At 54.0% G+C, this 15,131-nt stretch overlaps 2 protein-coding genes across 2 annotated transcripts; one reads left to right on the top strand and one right to left on the bottom strand.

The window, feature by feature from the left end:
- Window positions 1-745: 745 nt before the first annotated feature.
- On the bottom strand, window positions 746-8,732 carry HECTD3 (HECT domain E3 ubiquitin protein ligase 3). The gene is made up of 21 exons (XM_061413082.1): window positions 8,263-8,732; window positions 7,951-8,111; window positions 7,634-7,726; window positions 7,419-7,554; window positions 7,058-7,173; window positions 6,859-6,972; window positions 6,633-6,715; window positions 6,024-6,189; window positions 5,740-5,821; window positions 4,916-5,098; window positions 4,711-4,763; window positions 4,467-4,531; window positions 4,205-4,308; window positions 3,807-3,926; window positions 3,609-3,698; window positions 2,466-2,672; window positions 2,090-2,219; window positions 1,933-2,007; window positions 1,730-1,811; window positions 1,518-1,589; window positions 746-1,358 (listed from the first exon to the last, which is right to left on the bottom strand). The coding sequence occupies exons 1-21, from the start codon at window positions 8,629-8,631 to the stop codon at window positions 1,274-1,276; spliced, it is 2,586 nt and encodes an 861-aa protein (XP_061269066.1). The 5' UTR covers window positions 8,632-8,732; the 3' UTR covers window positions 746-1,273.
- Window positions 8,733-11,548: 2,816 nt separating this feature from the next.
- On the top strand, window positions 11,549-14,921 carry UROD (uroporphyrinogen decarboxylase). The gene is made up of 10 exons (XM_061413127.1): window positions 11,549-11,657; window positions 12,333-12,445; window positions 12,567-12,646; window positions 12,722-12,784; window positions 13,001-13,198; window positions 13,302-13,463; window positions 13,821-13,958; window positions 14,111-14,211; window positions 14,294-14,360; window positions 14,689-14,921. The coding sequence occupies exons 1-10, from the start codon at window positions 11,638-11,640 to the stop codon at window positions 14,848-14,850; spliced, it is 1,104 nt and encodes a 367-aa protein (XP_061269111.1). The 5' UTR covers window positions 11,549-11,637; the 3' UTR covers window positions 14,851-14,921.
- The last annotated feature ends 210 nt before the right edge of the window (window positions 14,922-15,131 follow it).

Raw genomic sequence — 15,131 nt, 5'->3', positions numbered from 1 at the left:
TAGTCCATGGGGTCGCTAGGAGTGGGACACGACTGAGCGACTTCACTTTCACGCATTGGGGAAGGAAATGGCAACCCACTCCAGTGTTCTTGCCTGAAGAATCCCAGGGACAGGGGAGCCTGGTGGGCTGCCATCTCTGGGGTCGCACAGAGTCGGACACGACTGAAGCGACTTAGCAGCAGCAGCAAAGAGAAGCCATTGAAGATTTCAGAGAGGACATATCTGGCCTTAACCTGGGCAAGGTCTTGGAGGGCAAGACAGCAGACAGGGAGCCAGGTGTTGAAGTGATGAATAGGGGGTAGCAGCAGTAGTAGTGAAGGTGATGGCACCCCACTCCAACACTCTTGCCTGGAGAATCCAACAGACGGAGGAGCCTGGTGGGCTGTAGTCCATGGGGTCGCTAAGAGTTGGACACGACTGAGCGACTTCGCTTTGACTTTTCACTTTCATGCATTGGAGAAGGAAATGGCAACCCACTCCAGTGTTCTAGCCTGGAGAATCCCAGGGACGGGGGAGCCTGGTGGGCTGCCATCTATGGGGTCCCACAGAGTTGGACAGGACTGAAGCGACTTAGCAGCAGCAGCAGCAGCAGCAGTGGTAGTAGAGGTTTAATGTTGAGTAGCTATATATTCTGAGTCAGGGACAGTGGTGGCACTTTGTCAGTTGGTACCGAGTTGGAGAAAGAAAGCTGGAGCTCACACTTTGGGGACGGAGGGAGAGGAGGAAAAGACCAGTATGTGAGGAAGAGGGTGTTCAGTTGTTGCTTTATTCTTGGTTCAGGTGACCAAGGAGGATGGCCATCACTCCCTATCCATCCCTGGAGACTTGTTGGGGGAAGAGCCTCCATCCCCCCACCCCGCCCCCACAAATTTTTAGTTCTGGCTGAAACCAGAGAAAAATATGGAGGAAAAAAAAAAAGGAGTTGAAAACTGAAACAAAGTCCATGAGGTGGGGAGCTAGAAGAAGGCTCCCTTCAAGTAGCTCAGGCCTGGCAGCTTGTGCTGGGCTTGTGGAAGATTCCTCTCACAAGAGGTGAAATAGCTCTGGAAGCAAACCCAAGCACGTGTAGGGCTTGAGGGTCTGTGGGGCTGGGCCACCAGTGTCAACCTGCTGCTCCCACTTCAACCGCACCCAGGGGTGCAGCGCACTGGCGTTTTCTCTCAGACTTCGAGGGTCCAGGGAAGCTGTCTCTGCCCTGGGTGCTCAGGGGGAGACCCCACGGGACCAGTGCAGGCGCAGACCTGCAGGCCCAAGACTGCCCCCTGGCGCCGACTCACTCCTCCCAAGGGCTCATGTCGGTGTCAATGGCCACACAGTTGTAGGCAGCATATCGGAGCTTCTCCTCACACACCTTGGCGCTGTGGGGGGCAGGGAGTTGTTCAGCACCAGATGTAGAGGCCCCTCCATCATGACCAGGGGCTCTGGGACTCCAATTTGTACCTTGAAGCCCTCCTCCACCCTAGGATGTCACATTTCCCACAAGTCCCACTCCCCAGGCTGGAACTTAGGGAACCCACCTGGCATAGTGCGGCAGGAAGAGGGTGCTGGAGCAGGTGGAAGACTCGGGCAGCGCGTCTGTGGTCTCATAGCTGGGAGTGTGGAAGGACCAGAGATGAGGAAAATTGGAGGGGCACAGGGCAGCGTCTGACAGGGGAATGTGTGTGTGGCGGAGGGCAAAGGCCAGCCACAGGCTCTTCCGACTAGACCTCCCCTCCCCATCGGCTCTCACCCCAGCTTGTCTGGGTAGATGTAGATCCGTGCCGGCAGACGGCTGCGGCCGGTGACAAAGCGCAGGAAGCGGCTCCGGTCCTCTGACAGAGGAGGAGGAAATCAGTGCCCATGTGCTGGTGGAGGAAACTCGACCACCTCCCCCATCTCTGTATCCCAGGAGTGGAGTCTGAACCCAGGCAGTCCTCTGCCCTCTCCACTGACCATTGGTGAAGTTGTTCAGTGCCTCCCAGAAGTACTGCACCCGGGTGTCAGATGGCTCGAAGTCCTCAAACCGGGCTGGTGGGACAAAACCACACAGAATTCATTCTTAGGTCCTTAAGCCCCACCCCGGGACTGTGCTGCCCGGCCCCACACTCACTGAGCTTGCGCAGGGCATCCACAGTGACCTCTGGGTCCCCGCACACCTTCTTCTCCAATTCTTGCCACGTCAGCAAGTCCAGCACAGCCTGCGGCACCACCTTCAGCAGACCTGCCTGCATGGCTGCCACCTGGGGAGAGGGGAGAAGGCCTGGCTGGAGAACAAGGCACAACTCCCAGCTCTGGGTGTGGTGGGGACACCTGGCCTCCACTCACGGAGATAAAGTACCTCTGTGCCCCACAGATCAGCAAGAATATGGGGCAGAGGGGTGGTGGGGGCCAGAGCTCTTGGGCTGGGTTCTGGTGGCCCCTCGGGCTGGGCTCTGGCTCCTGGGAGCTGTCCACAGCTCTCTGTTCCACTGGCCTCTGGGTAGTACCTGCTCCTTGCTCTCTTCTAGCCGTGCCTTCTGCACCAGTTGGATGAAACGGGAACGGTCCTCATATCCCACCACGATGCCTGAACCCCCAGGGATCAGCTCCACCACCTGCTGGTCACTCAGCACAGTGGTGAATGTTAGCTCCTTCCCAAATTTGAACTCAAATGTCTCCTTGTCCATTCCTTCCATCACTTCCAAGAGCTTCACCTGGGGGTTGAAGAGAGGCAGGAAGGTCAGCTTTTCATTGTGGAGATAGTCTTGTTTTTTCTCAAGAAGCTCACAGGAAAGCAGGGGAGGCAGCCAGGCAAGGCAGTTGTTACGCAGGCAATGAGGGCAGTGAGGGGGTTAGTAGATGGGCTGTGAAGCCCAGCATCAAGATGATGCCTAACCAGCCACGGAGATCAGGGAAGGTGTCCTGGGGGAAGTGGCATCTAAGCTGAGACCCAAATGATTGGCTGGGAATTGGCTGGGCCACCAGGAAGTCAGGAGAGAGAACATCTTAAAAAAAGGTGGAAAGAGCAAAAGGCCTGAGGAACCTAACTGGTCAAGTGTCCAGAGATACAGGAGTCATGTAAGGCCTTTTCAGACTCTGCATTTTATCCTAAGCCCAGGGTGGACCACTGAAGGGATTATGGAGATAAGATGGGTAAGAAGGGAGACATGGTCACTAGATCTGCAATCAGTGGCTGGATCAGGAAGGAAGGTGACTAAACCCGAGGGATAGAAGTGAGATGGGAGAGGTGGGGAGATTCCAAAGGCAGATGTGACAGAACGTGGGAGGTGAGGGAGAAAGAAGAGTGAAGAATGACCCTGAGGGGCTTGGCAAGGGGAGGGGTGGGTGGTGGTGCCACTGTGAGACAGGGAGTCCTAGAGGGAGAGGATGAAGAGTGTGCTGAGCCCGAGGTGCCATCTTGGGAGAGAAATCCAGCAGGTAAATGCATATATAGCCCTCGGCTTAGCAGAGAGGCTGGGTCCAGAGGTAATTAATCCTTTCAGGGTCACCGGAACAGTGACAGGAATTGAAGCTATGGGAGTACATGGGTGGGAAAGGGGAAACGTGTGGTACAAGAAGGTTCAGGACAGCCTAGGGGTGCAACAAGCTTGAGAGCTGGGCAGAGAAACCCGGTCCAGGCCCTAACTCACCAGCACAGAGTCCACAGCTGGGAAGTCCTTGCTCCAGCTCACCTCCTCACCAGATAGCTGCTTCCACACGAAACCCGGTAGAGCCAGGACCTGTGGGACAAACACTGCTGTCTTCGTGCCCCGAGCTGCCCGGGTTTGGCTGGCTCTTCTTTCCAAGAGCCAGGACTAAGCTGGTGGGGTGCAGATTAGGCTACTCACCAGGAACTCCTTACCCCGCAGGGCAGCCCCCATCAGCTGTCCGATCCACTCATACTTGGCAAAGTCCCGGCAGGAGGGGTTGGGCACATACATGTCCCGGGCCTCGCCTGTGCCATTGCCCTGCCCCCGAGACAGAGCTGTCAGCATGGCCTGTGATGGACCCTCCTGTGTTACCCCAGATGCCTCAACGACTTCCCTGAACACCTTCCCTGCCTGAACACCTTCCACGGAGGGGCCCTGAAGGAGCCCTCTGAACATACAATGACTCCATCCTTCTGCCTAGAAGCTGCCCCGGGCAGTTCAGTCTCTCCCTGTTCCTTCTCCGGCTTAGTCTGGGGCCTGGGAGGTTTGCAGAGACAGAACAGCAGAAAGAACTTGGGAGGTAGGGGGGGGCTTACCTGGTTGGCCGTTCGTACAAAGAAGGGCAGAGGCACAGGGGTATCCGCCGAGCTAGGGCACAGTTCTTCTGACATGTCTGCCAAGCTGTCCCGGAAACCACCTCCTAAAAGGACAGACAGATGCTCTCAGCTGAGGCACACAAGAGCCCCAGCCCCCATGAGGGGGTGAGAAGCAAGCCCCCTATCTAGCTTAGCTGGTCACCCGATACCCCAACCACTCTGAATATGGCAGGACTCGTGCTACTGGCCCTCAAGGCCTCACCTTGGTCAATGATGCCTTCTGCAATGAATTTACACTCCCACCACTGGTCATAGCGCATGGGCCACCTGTAAGGAGGGGTAAGTCTCTATCATTACACCGGGCTAGGGCTCGGGATGACCCACCAGCCCAGGGTCCACCCAGGAGTAAGGGCTACAGAGGGGTAATGCTGAGGGGTCCAGAGGCAGTGTGTGGGTGGAATGGGTCCATGTGTGCCCTGAGCAGGTCCCCTGCCCCCAAGCCATACCTGTAGTCCAGGGGCTTTTCATACTTGTCAGAGGGCTTGAGGCCTTCGTAAACCTGGGGCCAGGGAGAAGGGGAGGGAGTTGTGGGAACATCCGGCCCCACTCTTGCCCAAAGACCTTGCTCAGGTCCCTCCTGGCCCAGTGCCCCCTAGTCCCCCTGCTGACCCGCCCTTGCTCTGACCCCAGGTGACACCCAGGTGACCAGACCTGGGTGAAGACAGCGTTCTTGCAGGCGGGATCCCGTAAGGGGCAGGCACGGTGTTCCATGGCGAGGCGCCGGTTGATGTACAGACGTGGCATGAAGCTGGGCTTGCTGCTCTCTGAGTCACGCAGGCACTGGGCCACCAGGCCTGGCCGCTGGCGTGACAGCAGCAGGAACTGCTTCACTTGCTGGTGGGGAGAGGTGGCCAGAGCGGGGCCGGCAGGCAGTCAGCCTCTGTCCAGGCCCTGGAACATTTCTCTGTTCCAACCCCACGGGGCCAGTTCAAGCCTACTCTATCCCTGGTCCTTGCTTTCAGTCTCTTCCTTAGTCCAGCCACCAGGGGAAGCTTTCTAAAACCCAATTTTGTCGTTACCTTACATAAAAACCCAACTTTGTCGTTATCTTACATAAAAACTTCCCAATGGCTCCACTGACCAGGAACAAAGTCTGGCCCCGGTGCCCTTGGCTACCAGGGCCAGCCTCCTGCCCACGTCTTCCTGCCTCATCCCATGTCACACTCACATCTATTGCTATGCTTCTCTCAAGTCATCCTGAGCAGCTAGGAACTCCCAGTGGGCACCTTTCATATAACCTGCCCTGTCCATGCTGTCACCTCTCCTCCCCAAGCTCTGTGTATTTCACATACTCTCTGGGAAATAGGACCCTAAACACTAAATTTTGACTATTTGTGTCTGGATTTCCTCCTATGTTCCCAGAGCCTAGCAAAAGTCTAGGCCTAGAGTAGATCTAAGAACTTTCTGATGAAGCGTGAAACACTGCAGAAAGGGGTGCCCACTGCCAAGACCAGCACTGAGTGAGTCAGGCTCACCTTAATCTCACTAAAGGTGCCCAGCGTGTGGTCCCAGGCCGGTACCAGGTGGTGCAGGACGCTGTCTAAGATCTTTATGAATCTGGTGAGGTTGGGTAAAGATAATTGCGGCTGAAGTCATAGATGCAAGACCCTCTCAGCACCCCCAACACACAGGGACAGGAGAAGGCAGGGCCCAGGGGCTCTCTGCCTCTTGAAGTGGAACAGCATTCGATATAAGATCAGACAAAAGGTTCAGGATGGGGGGAGGGGGGAGGGACTAACTGGCCCAGGACCACAGCCACCTCTGCAGGAGAACAGCTCTGCGGTACAGTACTTCCGGGTCAGTGCCTTCTAGGCGTGGGTATCGCACGAGATTGGTGGGCTGAAACAGGTCTGCATTTAGCCCTAATTCTCGCTGTCTAGAAGACTTGATCTTGACCCCTCGAAGACGCACATCAATCCCGTCATCTGGGGGAAGAGTCAGAGTGAGCTCACTTATGGCGCCTGCTGCCTCTTTGGCCCCGAGACCTGAGAATGGCTCCTTAATGCTCAGCTTTGTGTCACCCTTAGCCCCTAGAAACTTGGGACCTTTGGGATCCCCTTCTATCACCCGATTCTGATGATTATATTTTGTGCTAGTTCCTCCATCCACCACTATAATATGGGGATGCCTGAAGGTCCCAACTCCATTCCTCTTCCAGGTGAGCCGAAGCACTTCTATGGCTTTAAGGCAGGCCTATACCCAGCACTGTCCCCTTGGCTTGGGCCCCAAAGCTTCAGGTCTTGGCGTTAGTTCAGTTGTCACCTTTATCCCAACTCCAAGTCCATCTCCTTCACTCCATACTCACTGCCAGCTAACCCCCATCTACATGCTGGGGCTCCCTTTCCCTCCTTGTGGCCTTAAGCCCCACCTCGGCACTCGACGATGCGGATCTCGATGATCGGGAGGTGGACAGTCATGTCCTCCAGGACACAGACGTCCCCGATCAGGGTCCTGAGGGGATGAATATGAGGAACTTTGGAAACCCCTTGTCTTCAGGAGTTGCTGGGGTCACAGCCCACCTTGTGCCTCCAAACTGGGCCAGATCCTGCTCCCAGGATCATGTCCCCCCTCCCAGCCCAGGTCAGTTCACTCACTCGTCAATGCTCACGTCACTCAGCTTCTTCAGGTTGTCCCCTTCACCCCCATAGACCACCACCCGCTTAGGCATAAAGTTGTCATCTGTGGTATCCACCGTGAGTAGTAGTTTCCTGAGGGTTAAGAGGGTGCACATGTGTCTTTACACACTCACAGGTACGTGGCTCACCCACCCTGTTGTGCTCAGAGCCCACTCACTTGACAATGGTGCCCTTTTTCATGGTCAGCCGTACCCAGTGCTGGCACTGGGACCCATCGCTCTCCCAGTAGGTGTCCGCGTTGCTGTCTGTCAAGCAGGACACATTGAACTCCTCCTGGGGAGGGTAGAGAGGTGGATGGGCCAGGGAGCACAAGAGAGAAAGCACAGTGGAGCTGAGCTGGAAATCCATCTGGTAAGGGTGGAGGTGTCGAGGGATTCCTATAGGACTTCCAAGACTGGGGGGTGGACTGAGTCTGGCCTGTGGGGATTCAGGTTTGGCTGTGGCTTAGAGGTAAGAGTTCCGAATCTAGCAGGATGTTACTACATCTTGCTTGGGGTGGGAGGAGTCCCAGCACCCACCGTGTAGGAGGAAACGTCTATGCTCTCCACATACTGCTTCACGCTACCCAGGTTCTCATCCTCCTTGCCCAGGTGGTCGTACAAGAAGTGGATCAGGTCCTCGTCGCACTCGTAGGTCCACGTCGGGGGCACATAGCTAAGCGACCCCAAGTCCCTAATTAGGTCGGGCCCAGACCTGGAGCTCCTTCCTCCCCAGCCCATCCCAGCTTACTCACAGTAGCCTTTGTACAGCTTCAGTGTATGCCTCGGCCGGCTGAGGCCTTGATCCCAGGCGATGCGAGTATGTCAAGTCCACCACCTGTTCCCATCTGTGCGCACAGAATGGGGGACGGGATATGGAGACCTCAGAGGGCGGCAGAAGACCCTTCTCCAGCGCTCTGACTTTTCTAAACCATGCCTCCAGAAGCCCCACCCCAGCTCCCTTTAGGTCCCGCCCTTTTTTCTGTCAATCCTATCAGAACACTCCGCCCGGGCTGTGCCAGCCTAGGGCCTGGCAGTCGGCCAGCAAGCCCCACCCCTCCCAGCGCAGGACCTGAGCACCGGGCGGTAGTCCACTCCGAAGAGCTGCTGCTGCCGCTGGAGGTGGTCTGGAGTGTCGATGGGTACCAGGCGGGCCCCGCCCTCGGCCGGGCGGCACACCAGGAGCCAGCCTTCGTCCAGCCCGCAGTCGCCCAGGTGTTCCGCCAGCTGCTCCTGCCGGAACGCACAAGACGAGGACAGCCGTCAGGGAACTGCCAGCGGCCCGCCCTGCCCAGCCCAGGGCGAAGGGTACCGGACGCTAAGTCAGCTCGACATGGGGGAGGGGAACAGCCAGGGGCTTCCCTGGTCCCGGGGTCTTTTGCACCTTGGTCAGCTTCACCCAGAGCCCGTGGCCGTTGCACAGCTCTTCGCCTGTGGTGCGCACGCAGGCGCCGCGCCGCAGCTCGATGCTGTCTCGGGCCGCGCGGAGGGCCCCGGAGCCGGTGCCGGGGGCCGGGCCCGTGGCTCCCACACGCAGCCCCAGGCCTTCCGCCTCCCACACCGGCAGCAGCACGCGCGACGGTCCCGCCGGGTCCTTGTAAAGCTTGTAGAGCACCTCGCGGGGCACAAAAGCTAGCGCCGCCGGCAGCGGCCGCCCGGCACGAAGGCTCTTCGCTGCCTCCGCCAGAAAGCGTACACGGCCCAGCAGCTGTCGCGGGGACTCTAGCGCCGCGCCCGGACCCGGGCCAGCCATGGCGGTGTGGCCCAGGGAAGCCCGGGGGCGATCCGGGCGGAGGAGCTTCGGCCGAACCAGCGGACAGAGCTTCCCACCACCTTCAGCCCCGCCCTCGACCAGCCTTCGCCGTAAGTTCTGGACTAAGCGCACCTCATGTGTCGCCGTATTGTCCTGTGTACTTGGATACTCAATCCTGTTATCTATTTCAGTGTCTTCCAGACCCAAGTTCCGAAGTTTCTACCTGATCAATCTCCCCACTCCATTCCCATTGCTACTACCACTTACCCCCATTGCTACTACTCTCCTTTAAGCCACCATCCATCCTATCGAGCCCGAAACGCTATTCCTTCAACCTTCTGGAGCTTCCCTGCTCCCAGTGAGTCTCAGTACAACCAGCTGAATCTTTAAGAATCTGTTAGCTATCCTGTCAGGCTTCCCATCCTAGGAGCAGTGTGATTAAAATGTTTGGGAAAATGATCCCTCCCCAGCCTGGCTGCTGACAGGACTCTTGAGTCATTTAGACTTGCTCCTGGTGGTTACTCCTCAGGAGTAACTGGTGATCATTATCCAGTTTCTCAGGGCACTGGTGATCATTATCCAGTTTCTCCCAGTAATTATAAACCAAATGAGAGGAAAGGCCAACGTGGGAAGAGAGGAGGCAAAAACAAACAAACCACGTACAGAAGTTGTTCAGTCGCTCAGTCGTGTCCGACTCCCGGCGACCCCCTGAATTGCAGCAGGCCAGGCCTCCCTGTCCATCACCAACTCCCGGAGTTCACTCAGACTCACGTCCATCGAGTCAATGATGCCATCCAGCCATCTCATCCTCTGTCGTCCCCTTCTCCTCCTGCCCCCAATCCCTCCCAGCATCAGAGTCTTTTCCAATGAGTCAACTCTTCACATGAAGTGGCCAAAGTATTGGAGTTTCAGCTTTAGCATCATTCCTTCCAAAGAAGTCCCAGGGCTGATCTCCTTCAGAATGGACTGGTTGGATCTCCTTGCAGTCCAAGGGACTCTCAAGAGTCTTCTCCAACACCACACTTCAAAAGCATCAATTCTTCGGCGCTCAGCTTTCTTCACAGTCCAACTGTCACATCCATACATGACCACAGGAAAAACCATAGCCTTGACTAGACAGACCTTTGTTGGCAAAGTAATGTCTCTGCTTTTCAATATGCTATCTAGGTTGGTCATAACTTTTCTTCCAAAGAGTAAGCGTCTTTTAATTTCATGGCTGCGGACCATCTGCAGTGATTTTGGAGCCCCCCAAAATAAAGTATGACACTGTTTCCACTGTTTCCCCATCTATTTGCCATGAAGTGATGGGACCAGATGCCATGATCTTCGTTTTCTGAATGTTGAGCTTTAAGCCACCTTTTTCACTCTCCTCTTTTACTTTCATCAAGAGGCTTTTTAGTTCCTCTTCACTTTCTGCCATAAGGGTGGTGTCATCTGCATATCTGAGGTTATTGCTATTTCTCCCAGCAATCTTGATTCCAGCTTGTGCTTCTTCCAGCCCAGTGTTTCTCATGATGTACTCTGCACAGAAGTTAAATAAGCAGGGTGACAATACACAGCCTTGATGTGCTCCTTTTCCTATTTGGAACCAGTCTGAGATGTAACTCATACCATATAAAGTGTACAAATCACTGTTTTTTAATATATAACATTAATCTTTAATAGTAAATAATATGTATAACAAAATTTGTAATCTTGACCACTTTTTAAAAGTGTACAATTATCTATTTCCAAAACTTTTTCATCACCCCAAACAGGAAACTCCGTATCCTTAAGCAATAACTTCTCATTGTCCCCACTCCCTAGTCCCTGGGGACTAATCTACTAAAGCTCTAATCTGCTTTTTGCCTCTATGAATTTGCCTATTATAGATATTTCATATAAGTGGAATGATACAGTATTTGTCATTTTGTGTCTGTCTTACTTCACTGAGCATAATGTTACAACAATGTTGTTGCATGTATCAGAACTTTATTTTTATGGCTGAATAATGTTCCATTGTATAAATACACTACATATTGTTTATCCATTCATTTGTTGATGGACACTTGGGTGGAAACTTTGTTTTGATTTAGTTATCAAATAAAGGTATCAAGAAATAAATAATCCCATGTAATTTTGCGAGTTTCCCATTTTTTTCTCCTTAGTAAATTGGGAACATAGTGCCTCTCTTCTGATCTCTCCAAACTATTTGTATGCTGTCACACTACTACAAGATAAAGTGAATACGTGCACTTAACAAAGGCCTGCATGAGCTGAACTCTGTGGATAGTTCCAGATTATTTAAATCCACTAGCTTGATATCCTGTTTTCCATTAAGCTAATTGCTCTTTTGCATCTTCTCTTTGCACATGCTATTCCCTTTGCTTGGAATACCTCATTGTTTTCCCCAATTAAATGGAGTCCTTGCTACTTGCGTCTAGCTTTTTCCATTTACCATTGTGATTGCTGATTTCTGTGTTTCCTCATCAGTCTGTAGCTCCTTAGAGGAAGAAAATGCCTTGTTCACCACTGTAACCTCTGCACCTACTATAGTGCCCGCCTCTTTCTAGGTAATATAAATATTTAATTATTTCAGTTTCCTGTACAACTTTGTTCTACCACAGTTGTGGCTGGTTGGGCCCGGCATAAAATTATTAGAATCGTGGACAGTGGGAGTGAAAAGTGAGCCTTGGGCCGAGTTTTCTGGGATTCCCAGGCCGTCAGAGGAGAGCAAACTCCTCACACCATGCGAAGTGCACTTACAGCAAAGTTCTTTGGGGGGGTGGGGGTGGATGTGTGTTTGTTGTTGCGTCGCTACAGCGGAATTTACGGTGAAGAGACTAAGGGTGGGGTCCTACCGGCAGCAGCTGGGGCAGCCCAGGAGCAGTAGCGGGAGTCTGATCATGTGACCTTCAATATGGCGACTGCCCTGGCTCATCCCTGGAAGGGGCGGAGCCTGGGTAGAGGGCAGGCTCAGATTCAGTCTATAACGGGGACTGTGCTCGCGTTTACGGACAGCTTATCATGGAGGCGAAAGAGTCTAGGTGAGTTCTCTGGATCACCACGCAGTGTGGTCATAGGGGCTTCTGACCTGAATCTTCCAGCCTAGGAATCTGTTCCTATACCCTTCTTCCCCAGCCCGGAGAACCCAAGTCGCTGGGATTCCAAATCCTCCAACCATGGATTCTTAAAATATTCACCCCAGGGACTACCTAGCTGGACTGCGTACCCCAGACCTTAATTTAGGAGACGCCCCCTGGACTTTCTAATCCTCAACTAAGATCCCCATTTCGGGCTTTCATCTCTGATCCCCCCATGACTATCCGTCCCCGTCTGGAGATTTTTCAGCCCCAAAACCTTCCAGCCCCGGAACTAGCCCATGGATACCCTTGTTCCAGAGACATCCCCTCCCCTCACCAGTTCTCCTAAGTGAGTTTTCGTCTCCTCACCCGCACTCTCCTAGTCCTTCCAGTGGCTTTGAGCCTGGGGAAACTGGGACTATGCGTAGGGTAAAGGCCCCAGCACCGGCCCTTCTAGTCCTGTACACCACCTGATAGGCAGAGAGAGGGCGGAATCGGCGGGGAGGCGCAGCTTGGTAGCTGGTCTGGAGAAGGCAGATAGCTCTGCTAGATGGACTGTCTCCGGCTTTAGAACTCGAGCCCTGCCCAACCCCCAGCCTAGTTTACTGAGACCTACCCTTCCCTCCTCCTGATCCCCAGACCTCAGGGTTTTCCGGAGCTTAAGAATGACACCTTCCTGCGAGCAGCGTGGGGAGAAGAAACAGACTACACTCCTGTTTGGTGCATGCGGCAGGCAGGACGCTACTTACCAGGTCAGGGTCAGGGCCTCGGAGTCTAGGTAAAACTCTGGAGAGTGAAAAGTTTTGGAGGGGCAGAGAAGGGCTCTTGGAGGTTCCCCAAGGCTGAGCCCTGCCTTACCTTTTCTGTCTGCAGAGTTTAGGGAAACTCGGGCTGCCCAGGACTTTTTCAGCACCTGTCGCTCCCCAGAAGCCTGCTGTGAACTTACCCTGCAGGTGAGGGGTCGACAAAAGAGGAGGGATTTATGTTCTCCGCAGGCCACCTAGCAATCTGTCTTCTGTTCCCTATAGCCACTGCGTCGCTTCCCTCTGGATGCTGCCATCATCTTCTCCGACATCCTTGTCGTACCCCAGGTACCTGCTCAGATCTGACTCACAAATGTGTAAAACAGAAAGGACAGTCAAGGCTCAAGAAAAGCACTTACCCTTATGGGGCAGAGGGAAAAACAGGCTGGAGGAGATGGAGCTTGGCTGTTTCATTCTCCTTTTCCTCCTTCCTGGCATGGGTTGAACAGATCTCATTCTCCAGGAGTTACAGGTTGGGAACCCAGATGTTTTCTCCCCTGCCAGGCACTGGGCATGGAGGTGACCATGGTGCCTGGCAAAGGGCCCAGCTTCCCAGAACCATTAAGAGAAGAGCGGGACTTAGAGCGCCTCCAGGATCCAGCAACAGTGGCCTCTGAGCTGGGCTATGTGTTCCAGGCCATCACCCTCACTCGACAGCGGCTGGCTGGGCGTGTGCCACTGATTGGCTTTGCTGGTGCCCCGGTAATATGGACCAGGGCAGGGACTTGGGCTTGGAGAAGTTACTTTGGCAGGTCTGGGTGAAGACAAGGGAAGGAAGGATCAATCTGGCTTTTGCCTTTTGCAGTGGACTCTGATGACATACATGGTTGAGGGTGGCGGCTCAAGCACCATGTCTCAGGCCAAGCGCTGGCTTTACCAGAGACCACAAGCCAGTCACCAGCTGCTTCGCATCCTCACTGATGCTCTTGTCCCTTATCTGGTGGGACAAGTGGCTGCTGGTGCCCAGGTAAGACCTGAGGGAGAGACATAGCCTGGGGCTTAATCTTCAAGGACCAGAAACAATACAGTTCCTTATACCTGAGAAGCTAGGTATCTTAATGCCAGGCATAAAAGAGGCTTGACCTGCAGTGATCTGGCTGGAGCGGCTAAGCCCAGATACTGGCAGGGGGGCTTAGTGCTCTGTTCAAAGACCAAAGCTAGCACTGGGATCTGGAGAAGGCAAAACTTTTTGACTGGAACTAGGTTTATAGGCTTAGGCAATCTCAGGGATGAAGTCACTTGGGGAAAATTGAGGCATATTCTACATGTGCCTCCTCTTTGTATGTTATGTATTTCATTTATTTTCATCACCCTGTAATTGTAGGCATTGCAGCTCTTTGAGTCCCATGCAGGGCATCTTGGCCCACAACTCTTCAGTAAGTTTGCACTGCCCTACATCCGTGATGTGTCCAAGCGAGTGAAGGCCGGGCTGCAGGAGGCAGGCCTGGCACCAGTGCCCATGGTAAGGATGGGGGTGGGCCAGTGGAGCTATCAGGTTAAGTCCTGCATGGAACTAAGTGACCACTAGAGGGCAGCAGAAGTATGACTGAGGTATATTATTAAGAGCCAGCAGAGCAAAGCTGTCTGCAGCCTGAGATTTGCCCTTTCCCCCAGATCATCTTTGCTAAGGATGGACATTTTGCCCTGGAGGAGCTGGCCCAGGCTGGCTACGAGGTGGTTGGGCTTGACTGGACAGTGGCCCCCGAGAAAGCCCGGTGAGTGATGGAAGGTGAGGTGGAGCAGGGGACAGTTACACTATGTGCAGTCACCAGAACAGGGCCCTGACTCTGCTTCCAGGGAACGCGTGGGAAAGACGGTGACCCTGCAGGGCAACCTGGACCCCTGTGCCCTGTATGCATCTGAGGTAACAACCAGGTTCTTGTGTGTGTGTTGGTGACTTTGTCTGCACTCTCATGGTTCTGGATGTGGTTGTGTTTATTACTATGTGTGTGTTTTCATCATCGGTTCTCCCTTCTACTCCATTCACAACATGGACTCTAGGAAGGCAGGAGTTTCTTTTCATTGATTTCGTTCATTTGGCCCTTCTTAGTGCCTGGTCCATGCTAGGGATCCAGTAGTTTTTTGAATGACTGAGTAACACTGAGTGCCTCCATGTGTGTGTCACTGTTATGTACCGGGAGGACAGAGGCGTGCTGGCCCCCCTGTAGCCAGTGCCCTGTTGCTCCCCCTAGGAGGAGATTGGGAAGCTGGTGCAGCAGATGCTGAATGACTTTGGGCCACAGCGCTACATTGCCAACCTGGGCCATGGACTTTACCCTGACATGGACCCGGAACATGTGGGAGCCTTTGTGGATGCCGTGCACAAACACTCTTGCCTACTTCGACAGAATTGAGCATGTCCCTTTTCCCTGAAGTACCTCTGACACAGATGATTGTTTCCAGGAGAATAAAAGTTCAAGAGTTGGAGTCTTGCATGTGGTTTTGTTTGTGAAAGATCTGTGCCCTTATCCTCCATTCCTTCTTAGCCTCTTCCTTCCCTCGGCTGCTTCTTGCATCCTCTCCCACAAGTCCTTGGAGCTCAGATATCAGTGCCTAGGCACTGTTGGACTTCATGTCAGGGCCCTGACACCAACGTTCTCTCAGATCTCCAAGCCCCAGAGCCACATGGGGTTGC

Source organism: Bos javanicus, chromosome 3 (assembly GCF_032452875.1).
Source record: "Bos javanicus breed banteng chromosome 3, ARS-OSU_banteng_1.0, whole genome shotgun sequence".
Lineage (NCBI taxonomy): Eukaryota > Metazoa > Chordata > Mammalia > Artiodactyla > Bovidae > Bos > Bos javanicus.
The sequence above is the reverse complement of the archived record's forward strand: the minus strand, read 5'-3'. Positions and strand labels throughout refer to the sequence as shown.